Source organism: Mastomys coucha, unplaced genomic scaffold, assembly GCF_008632895.1.
Source record: "Mastomys coucha isolate ucsf_1 unplaced genomic scaffold, UCSF_Mcou_1 pScaffold22, whole genome shotgun sequence".
In the NCBI taxonomy this organism is placed as follows: domain Eukaryota; kingdom Metazoa; phylum Chordata; class Mammalia; order Rodentia; family Muridae; genus Mastomys; species Mastomys coucha.
The window spans coordinates 248672717-248690665 of NW_022196905.1; the positions used below are offsets into that span (position 1 = coordinate 248672717).

A 17949-nucleotide genomic window follows, 5' to 3' on the forward strand; every position below is an offset into this window, starting at 1 on the left:
AGATAATCAGAGACAGGTCCATTCAGGTCTAGCAGCCTCAGGAGACTTTGAGCCTGCCATGTATAAAGGATCTTGTGGAGACAGGTAAGAGCCTTGTTGCTCTTGAAGTCCATACATACTAAAGTTATAAATTTGTTTTTTTTTTTTCATTTGTCCCAGTAGAAGATGGTCTGGATCCAAGCTGATGGGTCCAGGGGCAACCCAGGCTGGATGCTCATCAATACCTCTCTTGACACTGGCTCACACTGGCTCATGCTATGGACTCTCCTTTCTCTGACCATGACCCAGGGAGGGCAGCTGCCTCTAGTCACATCTCAGTTCTAAACAAAACAGAGGGGTTCCTAGGTCAGTGGGGATCACCTATTGTCACAGCCTGTTGTACCCACTGAGATGCTGTGGAAGAGTAAGCAGTAAGGTGGGTGGTAGCCTGACAGGGGTCAGGTACCCTGGGAATGTTGGCGAGGCAGTGAGGGTGGAAGCGGGCTCCAGCTGTTGTGTACAGAATGGCCTCCACATCGTTCTAAGAGCCTGAGAATTAAAAATGTACACAGCAGAGTTCTCCTGCTCCAGCGATTATAAAGCCAGCCTCAATTCCTGTCACCCTGTGTCTGTCTCAATCCTTGTAACTTTTTGACAATTTTAAACTTTATATTCTGGGACTCTTTGGAATTCTCCAAGTTTCCGGGGCAAATGCATACTCTTGGTATTGAAACACGATTAAATGCTGAAACGCTACGCATAGAAGAAGCATTGGAGCGGCTCATGGTTGGTCTTGATTATTGGGATTGGGCAGGTACAGGATGATTATCAGCACAGCCGTTCTTTTTTATTATGATTAAATAATACATTTGTATTAATTCTTTGAGAATTTCATACAACTTATTTTGACGATATTCACCCCTGACTCTTGGCCCCTCCTCCAAGCTTCACCCTTCCTAGCTCCTCCTCCCACCCCACCATTTCCTATTTTCCTTTTTCCTCTGATCTCTTTCCCCATCCCCCTTGCTCCCCTTCCAACTCTCTTCTGGCATGTTTTCATCCTCTACCCTTCTCCCCCGCAGAAGAGGAAGAAATGAACATGTCTGACCAAGGAACGGCCAGCACAAAGAGGACATCACTTAGCCGAGGGATCTCTGTCACATCCAACTTGGAAGAGCGGCATATTCCAGTTGAAGCCAGAAACTACATAGATGAGGATGACTATGAAGAAAGCCTGGAAAAACTAACGTTGCAAAGTAACTGAGCACTGCTGGGGGGCGGGGCGGGGAAGGGGAGACACTGCTGGGGGCGGGGAAGTTCTGGCTAAGCAGAAATGAAAGGGCTGCTCAAGAAAGATCTAAGCATCTTTCTCCATATAAAGAGTACTCTTGGTTTCTGGCAGTGGCCTCCCACCTACCACATATACTCTCTGGTGAAGACCTGACCCATCTACTCACACTGTGCTATGAACATGGAAGCCTGCAGCATGGTGTGGGATATGTCCTCTTTGCTGCAGTCACTTGCATTTTAACTTGGATAAGGGAGATCTGATGCCTTAATGTTAAGAGTATAGCCAAATGGGAACTGTTAAAAAAACAAAAACAAAAACAAACACCCTGAGAACATTCTTTTAGACATCCTTCCAATCAAACCATTAAGAAACCCTCCAGCATCTAGGATTCATTTTTCTGACCTTTATTTTCTCTAAGATCTGAGTTAAAGCTCAGGGGCACAGTGATAACCCCGAGACAAAGGCAGAATCCCTGGTGCCCAACCTGGCTCAGCTCACTTGCCCCTGAGGGTCCCTGACCTTTTGTGGCACTTTCTCCCCACTGCCCAGTCCTGGCTCCTCCCCTACAGCCAAATCCAGGCTCCTCCACGTGGCCATCCTTGCTATGTTTCAACAACAAAAAGCCCTCCAGGTGGAACTTAAGTCAATGAATATCTTTTTTTTCTTCACTTTAAAATATAGACACAAAGTATTAGCCAAATGAAGCATTCTTGTGCACCATGGGCAGGGACTGTTGCAGCAGTGGGCATTTTAAGAACGAGAGTATTTTAAAGGAAAAAAATCATTCCCATCTCTGTTGGTGCCTATGTCCCTATGTAAATCCCAGGATGTGCACCTGTGCACACGCTCTCTGTGGTTTGGATCCACAGCCGACAAGATGCAGAGCACAGACAGCCACTCCATAGAGGAGGTTGGAGAGGTGGAGAGCAACCCAGTGAGCAAGGCAATTGCACGCCACCTGGGCATCGACATTACTGCAGAAGGCCGCCTGGCCAAGAACCGGAAGGGCATCGCCATTATCGTCCACGGAACGCCCTTGTCAGGTATGCAACAATCTCCCCTCAGGGAGACTGTGATCAGAGATGCCACGACTCCTCCCTACAGCACCGTTGGCAACATCTGCTCTGATCAGGGCAGATCGTAAGAGTTTCATCTGAGGAGCAGCATAACAATGCTCACAGGCATGTACCCAGAGTGGGGAGGGGACAGAAAAGAGATCTGAAGTTTTGTGTCTTCTTTACCACAATTAGAGAAGACAGTGTCTTCCTCTTAGAATCAGAAACAGTGGGGGCTACACAGTACTTTAGAGATCATCAGGCACAACTTGTTTTTCAATCTGAGGTGGAAAGCCTAGTGAGATTGTTGGTTGTCATGCCCCTGTGCTTAAGGATAGATGCACAGCTCTTATTCATGGCATAATGCTGCTTCGTCTCTGCTGCTGCTATCTCTGGCCACTTAAGAGACTTGGAGGCGAAGCACTCAGAAACCAGTCCATAGGGTACTTTGTTCTGCAGACCTCTGTCTAGGACCCTGAGCAAATGAGACACCTAAGAGTCAATGCCCTGGATGTTTTTACAGGAAAGACAGCCAATGCCATCAGCATGGCCAAGTTCTACAATGCAGCCTGTCTGAACATTGACTCCATTGTCTTAGAAGCCCTGTCAGACACTAACAACATCCTAGGGATTCGGGCCCGGGAGCTGTGCATCAGAGCTGCCATAGAGCAGTCCATGAGGGAAGCAGAGGAGTCAGGTAAGGCCTATGATTGCATGTGTGTGTGTATGTGTATGTGTGTGTGTGTGTGTGTGTGTGTGTGTGTGTGTGTGTGCATACGCTTGCATGTGTGTGTGTGCATGTGCTTGTGCATGTGCATGTATATGCATGTAAGGGCATGTGCATGTGAAAGTGCAAGGGACAACCTTGGGTGTCCTACTTCAGAGGCTGCCCACCTGGTTTATTGAGATAAGGTCTCTCCTGGGTCTGGAGTTTACTGGTTGCTATTTCTTGCTGGTTTTTTTCCCCAGCACTGGGCTTACAAGTTCATGCTACATAAACAATACCTGGTTGTTTATATGGTTTCTGTGGATTGAACTCAGGTCCTCATGCTTGCCTAGCAAGCACCTTTCAAGTTAACCTATCACCTCGGGACGCTTACTGGTAAAACAGCTCATTGAGCTCCTTCTCCTGTAGTCTGGTCTAAGGCCGATGTGTGACATGTTGCTAGAGGATTCTCTTCACCCAGCGTGCATGCAGAGGTATCATCCCATGACCATTGAAGGTGTGTGCTTGGCACAGTAGAGAAACAGGACCAGGAAGAGCTACAACCATATATTAAGGTTGGTTTGTCACTTAGAGAGGAGACAACAATGAGTTCATTCAGCACAAGAAAATGCTACAACCATAAAAATTTTTGGTTTCTTTGAGAGAATAAGTTTGGGACTAGAAGGTTCCAGAAAAGGTGGTTTGGGGAAATCTTCATGGAAATGGGCTTTGAGGATCGGGCAAATATTAACAGGCAAATTAGAGACAAGGGCAAGACCAAGAAATCAAAGAGACTGAGAGTAAATCAGAGGTGGAGAGGCTGGTTGTATGATGGATCAATTTTAATTAGCTTTGATTTTAATTCTATTGAATAAAAAGAGTTGGGGGTGACTATGGTCTGTCTCCTAGAAATCCAAAAGCAATAGTAGAAAAGTAACTCTCATAATGTAAAGGGAACAATAGAAAATCAGGGAAAAAATGGCCTTGGTCCAGCTGGCTCTATGTATATATACGTGGTAGAGGACTGAAGGAGCAGGGATGCTCAAGGGATGAGCACAGAGACCTCTAGTCATAGAAACAAGGAGAGTGGTGTCATTTACCCTGCAAGGAATCCTGAGAGGAGGAAGCTTAAGAAAATGGATTGAATATTTGGATCTCAGCATAGAGAAGCCTGGTATGGTCTTCCTAGTACAAGCCAAGAATTCTGACTTCATCCAGTCATCTGAGGACCATGGGTCAGGAAAGCAGCAACACAAGGAAAACAAACATTGGATTCAAAGCAGGATCTGACTGGAGCTTTCTCTATGAACACTCCTAACAGCATGATGCAGTTCCTGGTAGCACCCCACACCTGCTAGTTGATTGACTCTCAACTAGCAGGTGAGATGTTCATGGGAAAACAAGGTTCTTTGCTGGGTAGGTAAGAGAAATGGTTCCTTAGGGAAAATCCCAGGCAACATCATAATTCTCTCTCTCTTAAATATTCTGTATCTGATAAACCAGTGGTCCATGCCATCATGTTAGCATCCCAGTGGTCCATGCCATCATGTTAGCATCCCAGTGGACCATGTCATTGTGTTAGCATCCCAGTGGTCCATGCCATCATGTTAGCATCCCAGTGGTCCATGCCATCATGTTAGCATCCCAGTGGTCCATGTCATTGTGTTAGCATCCCAGTGATCCTTGCCATTGTGTTAGCATCCCAGTGATCCTTGACATCATGTTAGCATCCCAGTGGACCATGTCATTGTGTTAGCATCCCAGTGATCCTCGCCATTGTTTTAGCATCCCAGTGGACCATGTCATTGTGTTGGCATCCCAGTGGTCCTTACCATCGTGTTGGCATCCCAGTGATCCTTGCCATTGTGTTGGCATCCCAGTGGACCATGTCATTGTTTTAGCATCCCAGTGATCCTCGCCATTGTTTTAGCATCCCAGTGGACCATGTCATTGTTTTAGCATCCCAGTGGTCCATGTCATTATGTTAGCATCTCAGTGATCCTTGCCATCATGTTAGCATCTCAGTAATCCTTGACATTGTTTTAGCATCCCAGTGGACCATGTCACTGTGTTAGCATCCCAAGAAGTGGTGGATTTGAGCCTCTGAACTGATTACCATCAAGCTGGAGGCAGAGCTAGGGGAGTCCATCAGTCAAGTGAGAGCTACAGACACTGCAAAGATGCAACTGTCCCAGAGAAGAAGGGAACTCCCTGGAGAAGACTTGCAATGTTAGCAGGACGAACTGGAAGAGAACCCAGGAGACACTTAGATGGGGTATAGCCCCAAAGGCAGAGACTCAGCAGGGCAGGTGGTAGGGAAGAGGAGAGAGAAAGGGAAGAGAAGTGAGGCTTCCATGGCTTCTGTCCTCCTTGTTCTGGAGCCCTTTGCTCTAGGTAACATACTGTTCTCACTTCATTTATTTCATGTTGTGCCAAGCAGAAGCCACTAGCTACAGGAAGCTCTGAGTGCTTGAATCATGGCTAGGTCAGGCTTATGGGAACTGTAAGAGCACGGTGTGCTCTGGGCCTCTGAGGACACATTAGGAGGAGGGGACTAAACAACAACACAGTGTCAGTGACAGGTTTTTATGCTTGGCTTAGCTATTGACCTATGCATCCTCATGTACTAGGCTAAATAAAACATACCATTGTAGTTGATTTTTTTGTTTGTTTGTTTGTTTGTTGTTTTTCAAGACAGGGTTTCTCCGTATAGCCCTGGCTGTCCTGGAACTCACTCTGTAGACCAGGCTGGCCTCGAACTCAGAAATCCACCTGCCTCTGCCTCCCAAGTGCTAGGAATAAAAGCATGTGCCACCACTACCCGGCTTGTAGTTGATTTTTTTTTTTTTTTTACTTTTATGTGCTACTGGAAATTTTTTAATTATAGACATCATTGTGACAGCGGTGGTTTTGATCACCATTCAGAAAAATTGGGCAGTGATGGAGATGGGGGTGAAATGATGACAGGGAACAGGGGAGGGATGGAGAAAAGAAGAAGAAAGAAAAACAGAGGGAGAAAGGAAAAAAAGGAAGTCATGTGTTCAAATGAAAACTTTTGCTAAGGTGTGTCTAGATGCTCTTACTGAAATATGGAGGGTGTGGCAGAAGAGTGTGACAGCTAGAGGCTCGTGAGGGGCCTGGTGAGAGGCCTGGTGAGGACCCTGGTGAGGGGCCTGGTGAGGGCCCTGGTGAAGGGTCTGGTGAAGGGCCTGGTGAGGCCTAGTAAGGGGCCTGGTGAGGGGTCTGGTGGAGGGGCCAGGTGAGAGGTCTGGTGAGGGGCCTAGTGAGGGCCCTGGTGAGGGGTCTGGTGAGGGTCCTGGTGAGGGGCCTGGTGATGGGCCTGGTGAAGGCCCTGGTGAAGGGTCTGGTGAAGGGCCTGGTGAGGGGCCTGGTGAGGGGCCTGGTGAGGGTCTTGTGATGGGCCTGATGGAGATCTGGTGATGGGCCTGATGGAGATCTGGTGAGTTATAAGACTAGCACACTCCATAACTGTTGCAGAACTCAGCTGTGGCTCTTCTACTAGAGGGTTCAGCTTCCCTAGTTCCTCCAACAGGTGTAATGTGGCTTCTCTGTACATATCCCCAAATCCTGGAGGAAGGGAGGAGGGAGTTGCAGGAAACAGTAAGCCAGAGGTAACTGGCTATGAGCCAACTCTGGAGAGTTATATGCTGAGATGATTGGCAGGAGCATTGAGTTCGAGTCTCTCCAAGACCTAGAGGACCACGGATGTCGCTTAGCTTATGATGCAAAAAGTGTGTTCTCCACCCTGGTCTCCTTCAGGGGTGCCTAGTCCATCTTTAAAGTCAGAATCCCAGGGGACACCATGAGACAGGGCAAATATGTCAGGCAAGGGGGCCGGAAGAAGACTCTGAGGCCCAGGACCAGCACAAAGACACTCTAGCAAGAGCTTATCTATGTAGACTTTAACTGACATTTTATAAAGTATTTCACAAGAGGTAGCTGAGAAGGTAGCAGTCTGCTTGGAAGGGGAGTCAAGAACAAAACATAGAAATTAACTGTGTGAGTGAAGGTCCCATTTGCTAATAATCAGACACTTCTTGCTTCATTCACTCATTCATTCATTCACTGGAGTTGGCTCTGCTGAGGGCAGAAAAAACTCTGCCCTATCTGCTCCTTGACCTTGCCACTGCCCAAAAGCTCAGAAGGTTAAGTGTCAGATTTCCAAGGCAAGGCCTTAGTGCACAAGCAACTTAAGAAATCCTTGGCCTCTGGGCTGGGAAAGAAATGGGCACAGACCATTGCAGGAGCTATTGAAAGGATGGGCAATATTGGTAGTTTGAATGAGAAATGATCCTCCCCACCCCATAGCTCAAATATTTGAACACTTGATCCCAGTTGGTAGGGACCAAAATAAAAACGAAAAGTCTACGAAATTGCCTTTGGTCATAGTATTTTATCACAACAATAAAAAAAAAAAAACATAACTGATACAGGCACAAAAGAACTCAGAACTTCAAAGGAGCCATCCTCCCATGCCTGGTGGCTGGAGCCTCTTCTTCCAGCCCAGGTCAGTCATCTGTACGTGAAGAGTGCTCGGTATTCTGTAAGCAAATAACATAGGCTTCTGGTGTATTGTCCCTCACTGTCCTTTCCTTCATAGGATGACTTTTTACTAAAACCCCACCTTGTCCTAACAGCCCAGGAATCTTCAGTGACCCAAAACATTGGGGCACCAGCACGACTAAGCACGGAGAACTTGGGCAGGTTTACCTCAGAACTCACTCTCATGACCCAGGAATACAAAGTTCCGAAGAGCGTTCGAGGGAGCATGATGGTCCCCAAAGGCAAGGCGGAGAGCCACTTGTCGGGGTCTCAGAAGCAGCATCATCAGCACCAATCCGAAACACCGCAGGTACGCAGGGACCCCCGGGAAGAGGATTGGGATCCTTCCTCCTCCTCATAGCACCCTGTGGCTGCCCTACACCACTCCTTCAGAAATTAGTAGGCAGGTATCTGATACCCAGTAAGTGCTATTCTATTACTGGCACCATGCTGGATCCCAGAGGGGTGAGGGTGATGAAAGCAAGGTCTCCCACTCAAGCCCCACCAGTGAAAAGTCAATGAATGAAGAAGACAATTATGCCTACAAATTACCTGAAGTAAAATGGTGACAGGAGATAGCCACAGGAGAAATTAAGTTGAACTGTGGGGAAATGGCCAATATTTTAACCATTTTTAGAATATAATAATAATAATAATAATAATAATAATAATAATAAAGCTCCTATGTCTCAAACCAGCACAAGAGGAACATAAAGGATTGGACCACTAAGATAAGTGGTGCAGGGCTGTAGGGAAAGTGAGGATACGTCATAAAGAAGTCACTTGGCTCCAGCCACATGCTGAGGGATGTAAAGCGCCATCTTGGCAAAAAGCCATGCTAAAAGCAGAGGCTTCTGATGAAAGCAAGGAATGAGTTGTGGGTATATAGTGAGGTCAAGTAAATATACGCCCCAAAAATGTGAGCAGAAAGGCTGGAAGGAGTTGCCAGAGAACATGCCCAAGGTCAAGTGTGGGGTGGGTCACTGGGAGAGAAACCAGGCAAAAGTAGGAAGCAGGTCTGAAACAAACACAGTCCTGGGAGACTTGTCATTCATGGTGACATCTGTGTTCCCAAGCCATCAGCACCCACATTCGGCTCAGAATAAATCATTTTATTGTCTTCTTAAAGAGCAGGAAGAGTAGGTGGGTAGATGAAAGGAAAAGGTAAAGGCACTCTTGTAAAATATAAGGTCCCCCCAAGAAGAAATGAGATCCCAAGAGAAGCAAGAAGGGAAAGGGTTAATCAGTTCAAAGATAACAGCGCTAACATCCTCTGGGATCCATAAAGGTTCAAAAGAAGAAAAAGATACAGCTAAGGATAGAAGACATGAGATGGAGGGTGGAGGTTGGGGAAAATATTACCCCGTCACTCTGATATGTGTACAGGAAATGTGGTCTTTTATAGGAGGCAGTGAGGAGCTTGGGGTTGTGTGCTGCCTTCCTACAGAGGAATGGTAGCACACAAATATCTCCACTGTCACAAGGGGACCAGAAACTAGTGCTGCATACAGAAGAGAGAGTTGAGAATGCCAGTGGCCCAACTTTAACTAGAACCTTAAGTTCACAGTTTTACTATTTCCCCCAAGTGGCCCCTAGCAGCCCTCATTCAGAGACAGAGAAACAAGATGGTGTCATCGCTGGAGCAGAGGAAGAGTGTGCTCAGCACTAGGTACAAGGCAGTTGAGGTGAAGTCCGTAAGAAGAGGCCAGCCAAAGTAGAGAAGGAATTAGAGGGCATGGAAGGGGGAACAGGAAGATTTGAGGGTCTTCAGACACTCAGAGCCTTGGAATCATGCTGTTTAGGCAGTGAGTGTTTCAAGGTGGCTGGCTGAGGTGGATGGAGATAGCTGAAGGTCCTTATAGAAAAGAGGCTGTGCATCAGATAGGCAGGGGGATACAACAGGCTTGTAGACCTTTGTAAGAATAAAGAGAGGGGCTGGAAAGATGGCTCAGTGGTTAAGAGCACTGACTGCTCCTCCAGAGGTCCTGAGTTCAAATCCCAGCAACCACATGGTGGCTCACAACCATCTGTAATGAGATTGGATGCTCTTTTCTGATGTGTCTGAAGAGAGCTGCAGTGTACTTACATATAATAAATACATAAATCTGAAGAAGAAGAAGAAGAAGAAGAAGAAGAAGAAGAAGAAGAAGAAGAAGAAGAAGAAGAAGAAGAAGAAGAAGAAAGAAGAAGAAGAAGAGAAGAAGAAGAAAGAACTGAGCATTAGATTTGGTATGCAGGTTAAGTATTTAGCTCCTAACAGGAATGGAGACCAGAATGTAGATGGGACAAGTGGATGGAGCAATCTCACACCTACAGGTAGATGGAGCATCTCAGGGGCTAAGCTGATGCCCAACAAGGACTTCTATCTGCACCCCCTATAAATGCTTTATATTCATAATAGCTTGTAAACTGGAACCACTGGCTCATTTTCTTTGGGAACACTAGCCTTTAACCCTCTTTCCTGAGAGCTAAGATGACGTTTTTTACACAGATGTTTATATTTGTTACAAATAGGGTGTCACGGTAAGTTTTGTTTTCTTTCCATCTAGAAGTAAAAAGTTTTAGAATGTTCTGGGGACAGCAGAAAATCCCAGTTCTGATTCTAACCCTCTGTCAGTAAACAGTAACCCTAAAAGTCGAAGTAGAAATCAGAGCCTGTGTGCCACATGTGCATACACACACTCGAAACGCACACTCACACACAACCCTGCACTGCTCAGTGTGACAAGACCCAAATGAACTGAGCAACCACATCCCCTGCTAGAGGACTTTTCTCAAACATGTGAATGCTGGTCTTCTTGAAACTCTCATAGCACATGAGCCCTCTGACACCTGTGACTGACGGTTGATGTCGCCAATGGGAAGAAATGTGCATGCAATGTGTCATTTAGTGGAGATATGGCTGAAATACAACATCTTTTATTTAGAAAACTTTTTTCCAATCAGGTCTTACTTCTTTGTTAGAAATCCTATCTTTTGGGTAACATTTAGTTTCACATTCTTACTTCCCTCAGTGGGTCTCCTCAGCTACCCACTACCATCACTGTGCCCTAGACATTGGTCATCACCACCCATAAACTTCACTACTGATGTATCACACACCCTACACACTGGCCACCATCCTCAAGTGATCTTTCCTCATGATGTATTCTGGCAGGTAACTGGTCCCACAGGAACCTCCAGGCTTCGTTCTCTCTGCACATAGCCCACCCCACTGTGCTTTTCCTTCCACTTGGATCCCATGGCCCACCACCGTGGACTCTTTCCTTATGCCTTCTCCTTTATCATATTCTCCAGGCAATCTCCAGCCCCACTGGACTCAATTCCATCCAGACCAAACTGATTATGGCTGGAAAAAATTATTTGCCCCTCCTCAATAGCCCTAATTTAAATTTAAAACCACCTATCCCCATGGTCTGCCCTAGCAAATTAGCCCTCCATTTGAAATGACCACCCTCTGGCCCTGCTCACTTTCCTAACCTCTGAGGCACTCTGTTCTACTTAATCCTCAGCTAGCTGCTGAGCTAGCGTCTGCCCCTGCTCTCATTCCCAGGCTGATCTCTCTACCCGTGCACTGGTCCCCATCCACCCCTCTCCCTCTTATTCATTTCAGGGGTTAAATCCATGGTCCTTGCTCTCCTGTTCTTCCTTTGTATTGTGTCCTTCCTTTTTTTTTAACCTGTCCTTCATCCCCCTCCAGCTCCTAACTCACCCTTCAGATCCCCTTCACTGTTTCCTCCAAACACCACCTCCCCTGTCTCAGTCACCCCCCCCATCTCCCTCACCAATCCCATCGAGACATCCACCCGCCTGCCTATATTTCCACCGCCACCATTGCTTACCAGATTCTATACACGCTGAGCTCCTGTGTGCTCCCAAATAAGCTCGCTCTCACACACATACACTGAGGTAGCTTGCAGCTCCCTCACAGAGATGGTTCTTGAGTTCTTGTCTTAGTCTGCCATGGTTCTGATCCACCCATGATTCTCCACCTCTTCAGGGCACTGTCATTCCCTTGCCTGCTCACTTTCCCACCACATGTCTCCCTGCTGTGAATATTGCCGGTTCCTGAGTAAAGCGCTCAGTTTCTATGTCTCCCATGAGAACGTTGTTAAGAGCCATGGAGGCAGCACCATTGCTGGCCCTGCTTCTTGTTGGATGCCTAGTCTACATGGAGGGCCTGGTGCATGATGGGAACTCAGTAAATACCTGTTGAGTGAATGAATGGGCAGTCAAACACAGGTCAGGACACATACAAAGAACCTCCCGCAATATCCCTGCTTGAAGCTACCAGCCATTCCTGAGAGAAAATGGGAATCATGCTTTTTGCAATACAGTCTTCGTTTATAAATAAGGAGCCTGCAGGAAATGTGTGATTTTTTTTTTTTTTAATGTGGAGGCTACATGGCCAGTATGTATAGTATAGTCGTTGAGACATAAGGCTGGCTTCTGACTTCCTGCCCTTTTACCACTCATCAGATCTCCTCCAGCCCTCTCCTTGTCGGCCCCACCCAGAGGCGGCTCAGCGTCAGTGCCAGTATTGGAGGGGAGACCGGGCTGATGAGCTGTGTGCTCCCAGATGACCTTCTCATTCAGATCCTGGCCGAACGGATACAGGTGTGTGCACACCCACCCGCACAAAATTGCAGTCTTGGAACTCACACACTGGACCCACTCTGAGAGCTGAGATGCTAGGCCATCAGCCACTCCCAGCGGCTCAGAGCCCATGGGACTCAAAGGCTCAAAGAGGGAACGTGGGCTTGCTTCTTCACACTCAACAGCCACTTGCTTGCCTTTTGTCAGCTCTTGCCCGTGGCCTCTACCTGTCCTCCAGTCAGAAGCCACTCTGCTTTTTAAAGAACCAGGGAGCAGAAGTTTACACATCAAAGAAATAAAGCAAAAAGAGCAGCAATGTGAGCAGCTAGAAGTCCGAGCTTGCCTGACATGGTATTATACACCTGTAATCCCCGCGCTCGGGAAGCTGGGGCATGGGATTGCAGAATTCAGACCAGGTTGGGTTGCATAATGAGATTTTTGTCTCAAAAATAAAACATGGGTCTCTATAAATTGCTGTTTAAAAAAAAATGTTTTCATAGTGTAATGTGAAGCAAATTAATATGTAAAGCAAAATTATATTTTATATATTTGCAAATAATGTCACATGCATTGACCAAAACCTCCCACAGTATGAGTTAAGTGTTACTCTCTTTGGGTAGTAGGTCTATGGATTTTACATCCCTTTTGTCTTTCTCAATTCTTCTTAAAGGCCTACTGCTTTTAAGGCTAAAACCAATGTGATTTTTGTTTTTTTTTTTAAGAACCTGGGGGGCAGGGTGGGGGAGACTGGAGCTGCCACTCAGTGGAGGAGTGCCTGCCTGGCTTGCTCAGGGCCTTGGTTTTCTCTCCAGCATCACGTGGACACATGAAAAACTATGTAAATGCTCTGTAGTCACAACCAGCAAGGCCTAGGAGGCCCCAGAGCTGTGTGTGGCCTTGGCAGCTATTAAGTGCACATTGTTTTCATGTGTTCATGTGCATAGGGTGTGTGTGTGTGTGTATGTGTAAGAGAGAGAGAGAGGAAGAGAGAAAGAGAGAGAGAGAGAGATGGAGAGAGAGAGAGATGGAGAGAGAGAAAAAGAGAGAGAGACAGACAGACAGACAGAGAGCCCACATGGGTTGGAAGTCATGGGTTGGAAATTGATATCAATTGTCTTCAGTTGCTCTTCACTTTTTATTTATGAAGTAGGGTCTCTCACGGCAGCCAGAAGTTACCGATCCTGGCTAATCTTGTTAAGCAGTTTATTGCAGAGGTCCCAGCTGGGCCTCCCAAGTGCTGGGGTTGCAAATAGCGCACACCTGCCTGATACCTGCTTGGGTGCCGGGGGTTCAGTTCCAGTCTACATGCTCAGTCCTGACCGTTGGTGGCCCCACTGAGCTCCTTCAAGTAATACCACATTGCAGGAAAAGCCATTCTTCAGTGGTTGTAACACCAAGATCATTCCAGTCCAGTGACATTGCCAAAGTCATTCTACTCCAAGGCAGTGGGCTGCTAAGAAAGCTACAGGCCTGGGAGACAACTTAGTGGTAAAGTGTTTGCCTGAGTTGGGTCTCCCAACGGGTACTTCATAAAAATCTGGGCATGGTTTTACATACTTCCTACCTGAGATCTCGGCAGACAGAGACCAAAGGATCCCTGAGACTCACTAGCCAGATAGCCTAGGAGAATCAGTGAACCCCAAGTCCTAACAAGAGACCTTGGTTTTTTGAGAGACAGACAGACAGAGAGAAAGAGAGAGAAAGAGAGAGACAGACAGACAGAGGTATAGAGAAGGGAGACGGACAGCTGTCAAGGAATAACATCCAAGGTTGTCCTCTGGCTTCCACTTGCATGTGCATGCATATGCACCTGTACACAAACATGCACACATACATGTACACACATGTACATACACAAAAAGGAAAGCTCAAGCAGGCTCTTGCTGCCAGGTTCTCCACCCACTGTGAGAACCCTTCCCTTTTCTCTCCTTTGCGTCTTAATTTCGTACACCTCACAAAGCTTTTGAGACCTTTTGACACTTTCTTTGTTTCACACACAGGTGGAATAAATCCTTTGTTCTTCAATCACCTGCCATTACACTCTTTCATAAATGCATCATTAAGGCATTTAGTCTTCATTTACATCAATAAGTTTCATAGAAAGACCTCCTCCTTCTATGCTCCAGTGTAGGGGAATGCCAGGGCCAGGAAGCAGGAGAGGGTGGGTGTGTTGTTGAGCAGTGGGAGTGGGGAAGGAATGGGGGGGTTGTTTTTTGTTTTATGTTTTTGTTTTGTTTTTTTCCGGAAGGGAAACCAGGAAAGGAGATATCATATGATATGTAAATAAAGAAAATATCTAATTAAAAAAAAAGACCTCCTTCATTTCCTGTCAGTGCCTGGACTTTGGATTCATGCTGTTTATTTTAGAGTCCAGTGGGTATGCTGAACCTGACAGAAGAAAAAGCCTTCTCTCCGTAGAGAATGGTTGATTCGGGCTGAAATAACCATCTCGTTCTCTCTGCCTGCAGCTGAGTGACTGTTTCAGAGGTGTGGTAATCGATGGCCTGGACACGCTCTTTGCACGAAATGCACCCTCTGCCCTCCTCTGCCTGCTAAAGGCCATCGGCAGCCGGGAGCACATATATGTCATCAACATGTCTCAGGATTATGTAGCCATGAAAGCCCAGGAGAAGGCTAAAAAGGAGCAAGAAGGCAAGGCCCCTGACCTCCCTGATGACCTTCCCAAGCCCAATAGGACTTTCCTGGCCATGGAGCCCTCATAGCTTTCAACTTGTTCCCCTGGTGTAATAATCCATTGTTTCCCTTGCATCTCACTAGCACCCTACCTCTGCCCTGGGAAGTGACCAGATGCCTATTTCTAATTGTAGGCAGGCTAAGGAGAACACACTGTGGGGGCATCCTAGCCTAAGGTGCTTTGCCTGCTGGTTTGGTTCATGGCAACCATACTGTTCCTTTAAACTAATGGGACTATTCTGTATACTTTGAGTCATCTCATCCTCACCCCTGAAGATTAGTGTTCCCATTTTACAGATGAAAAGATTGAACCCTCAAGATAGGAAAGGTCTCTTCGAGATCACATGATAGAGAAACGTGATGGCCCTCAGTAGGTGTAGGCAGAAGCCTTGTAATCTCAAGGCTAGCCTGGCTGCATAGCAAGACTACAGTAAATTCTATATACTATATTACTATACTATGCCTATATATACTATAGTATATTCAGAGGAGAGCCACTTCTATCATTACCTCAATAGCCAGCAACAGACAAACAAACAATAACAACAACAGCAACAACAAAAACCCACTAACTAGTAATTGAAAGATTTGATTGAAAATAGATAATAAGGACCAGAAAGATGGTTCCGCAGGCAAAGGTGATTGCTACCAAGCCTGACCACCTGAGTTCAATCCCTGGCCACCACATGGTAGAGTGAGAGAACCAACTCCCACGAGTTGTCTTCTGATAGCTATACCTGGATCTTGGCATGCAATAAACACATACACACATACACACAAAGTAAATCAATTAATGTATTTTTTTTAAAGAAAAAGCTACAACAACATAAAAGTAATTTTACTTGAATTATTATTAATTTAATCAGAAGCAGACCAGCAAAGCATGGCCTGTGGGGAGGGTATGAGGACTGCTGTCAACACTGTCCCCAGGAGTTAGAGCCACGCCTCCGAGGAGCCTCCGCTCCGGATACACTACTGTCCTTCACTTGGGCTTCCTTCTCCAGGCACCATCTATACGGCTCATAATCTTGAAGCGGGGGAATACTTAAAGCAGACTTCGTCATGAGCAGGACTCGGAGTCTGCCCCCCTCAGCTTCTCACCAGCAACAAGGACCAGGCTTCCCTTGAAGCATTTCAACCCCCTCCTTCCTGGTTATCTAGAACGTCTTTCCATAATGATCACTTTGAAAGACATGGCTTTTCTTTTCCTTGATCATCTCTGAGCTGAGTCTGTATCTCTGACCCAGAGTCAGGATCTGGAGAGGACTAGACTGCGATCAGGCTCTGTCTGCTTGCTGAACCTTGGCCTGGTAGGAAGGCCTTCCTCCATCAGGCCTCATTTTAAAGGACCCTAATCCCATTCAGGAGGGCCCTGGCCTTATGGCCTATTCCTCTCCTCAGACCACACTCTCATATTGAGGATCAAGTTTCTACCTGTGAATTTAAGGAGACACAAACTCAATGACTTGACCAACCTCCTACCTCCTAGTTATATCTACAACACTTTTCTATAATAGTCAGTCTGAAAGAAATGCGCCACCACCACCACCACCCCTAACACACACACACACACAATGATCTTTGGGCCCAGGCTGTATCTCTGTCACAGAGTCAGTGTCTGGTGATTCTCATCAGCCAAGTCATCAAGATTACAAACTTGATGTAATCTTGAAATAACAAATTATGTTATGTTATAGTTCTGGGGTCAAAGGTCTTGAAGTCCAGGTGTCAACAGTACTGTGGGCCTTTGGAAGCTGTGGTGGGGAAGAATCCCTCTCCTTGCCTTTTATAGCTTTGCAGAAGCTACCTGAAATCCTTGGCCCCTCATTGTAGAACTTCTGCTTCTTGTGTCACATCTCTCTGCTTCTGCTGCCAGCCCTCTCCTCACACTCTCTCACCTCCCTCTTACTAGGAACCTTTTGATGGGACTCTGCCACCCAAACAACCTAATTTCAGTTGCATTTACAAAAAAAAAAAAAAAAAAAAAAATCCTTCCACAGTGGAAAACCCCACAATCACAAGTTTAAGGATTGAGACATGAGCATCTTTGGAGACCATCACTCAGCCAACCATAGACAGAACCCAAACTTGACACTATAGAGATAAAGGGGAAACATCAGGGACTGGACTGGGACAGCCATCTCCACGCCACCTCCCGCTGTCGCTGTGTGGGCAAAGCTGCTAAGGCTCTCTGTTCACTCCACAGAGAACAAACGCAAGGAAGCTCTTGAAAAGGAGAAGGAACGACTCCAGACGCTAGATGAGGAAGAGTACGACGCCCTAACAGCCGAAGAGAAAGTCGCATTTGACCGTGAAGTTCGGCAGGCCCTCCGGGAGAGAAAGAAGAGGTGGGGCCAGTGGTTGACCAGAGCAGCACTGTTCCCTGGGGAGGAACTCACAGGGGAGATCAGGGTCAGTTGGTAGGGTACATGCTCAGCTCTGAGTCATCTTCCAGAAAAACAGCAGTAACCACAGAACACCTGGAGGGATATCTGTGGAAGGTAGGGGAGACCACTGGCTAATCCAGGCCCCCTGCTGCTGCAGACTTTCAGATGGCTATCAGGAAACTTCTGTAATGTCATAGCTAGTTTTCAGAAAGGACTTCATAGCCCTGTGTCCTCCCAGGGTCCTACTGGCTGCCCTAGCAAATGAATTCTGGGTAGGACGTCTTGTCCTACATGCTTAGGGGTCTGCAGCTTGTGACCCAGGAGCCACTCTGTTGATGTGAGTATAGTGGCCTAACTATTCTCCCACTTCTTAAGCACACATGAGGCCAGCTACCTCTATATGATCCTCAGCCTAGGTAGTTCCCCAGAGACCCAAGGCAAGCTCACAGCCAACAAGCACAGCCACTCTGTGTCCTCATGAGGGACTGCACAGGAACTAGATGCCTCCACATCCCATAGGGCTCCAGAAAACTGGAGCTGCAACCTCAGGCTGTCTACTTCACAGTCTTCCTGTCTTCAGACATCACAGACCGGGGCAGTGCCCATGTACCCTCTGGGGTTTAGAGGGCACAGAGCCATGATACTCAGCCATTTTCTCCTCTCCCTCTGCCTCCAGAC

General features: G+C 46.8%; 1 protein-coding gene across 5 annotated transcripts in view; it reads left to right on the forward strand.

The window, feature by feature from the left end:
* The window catches only part of Hydin (HYDIN axonemal central pair apparatus protein), a 421354-nt gene that overhangs the window by 303481 nt on the left and 99924 nt on the right, over positions 1–17949 (forward strand). For all 5 annotated transcript variants that reach the window (XM_031341421.1, XM_031341424.1, XM_031341423.1 and 2 more), the window contains 7 exons: positions 1062–1235; positions 2140–2313; positions 2849–3022; positions 7690–7904; positions 12074–12211; positions 14659–14842; positions 17091–17232. In XM_031341421.1, coding sequence (XP_031197281.1) covers positions 1062–1235; positions 2140–2313; positions 2849–3022; positions 7690–7904; positions 12074–12211; positions 14659–14842; positions 17091–17232 — 1201 coding nt within the window. The remainder of the gene's footprint in view (positions 1–1061; positions 1236–2139; positions 2314–2848; positions 3023–7689; positions 7905–12073; positions 12212–14658; positions 14843–17090; positions 17233–17949) is intronic.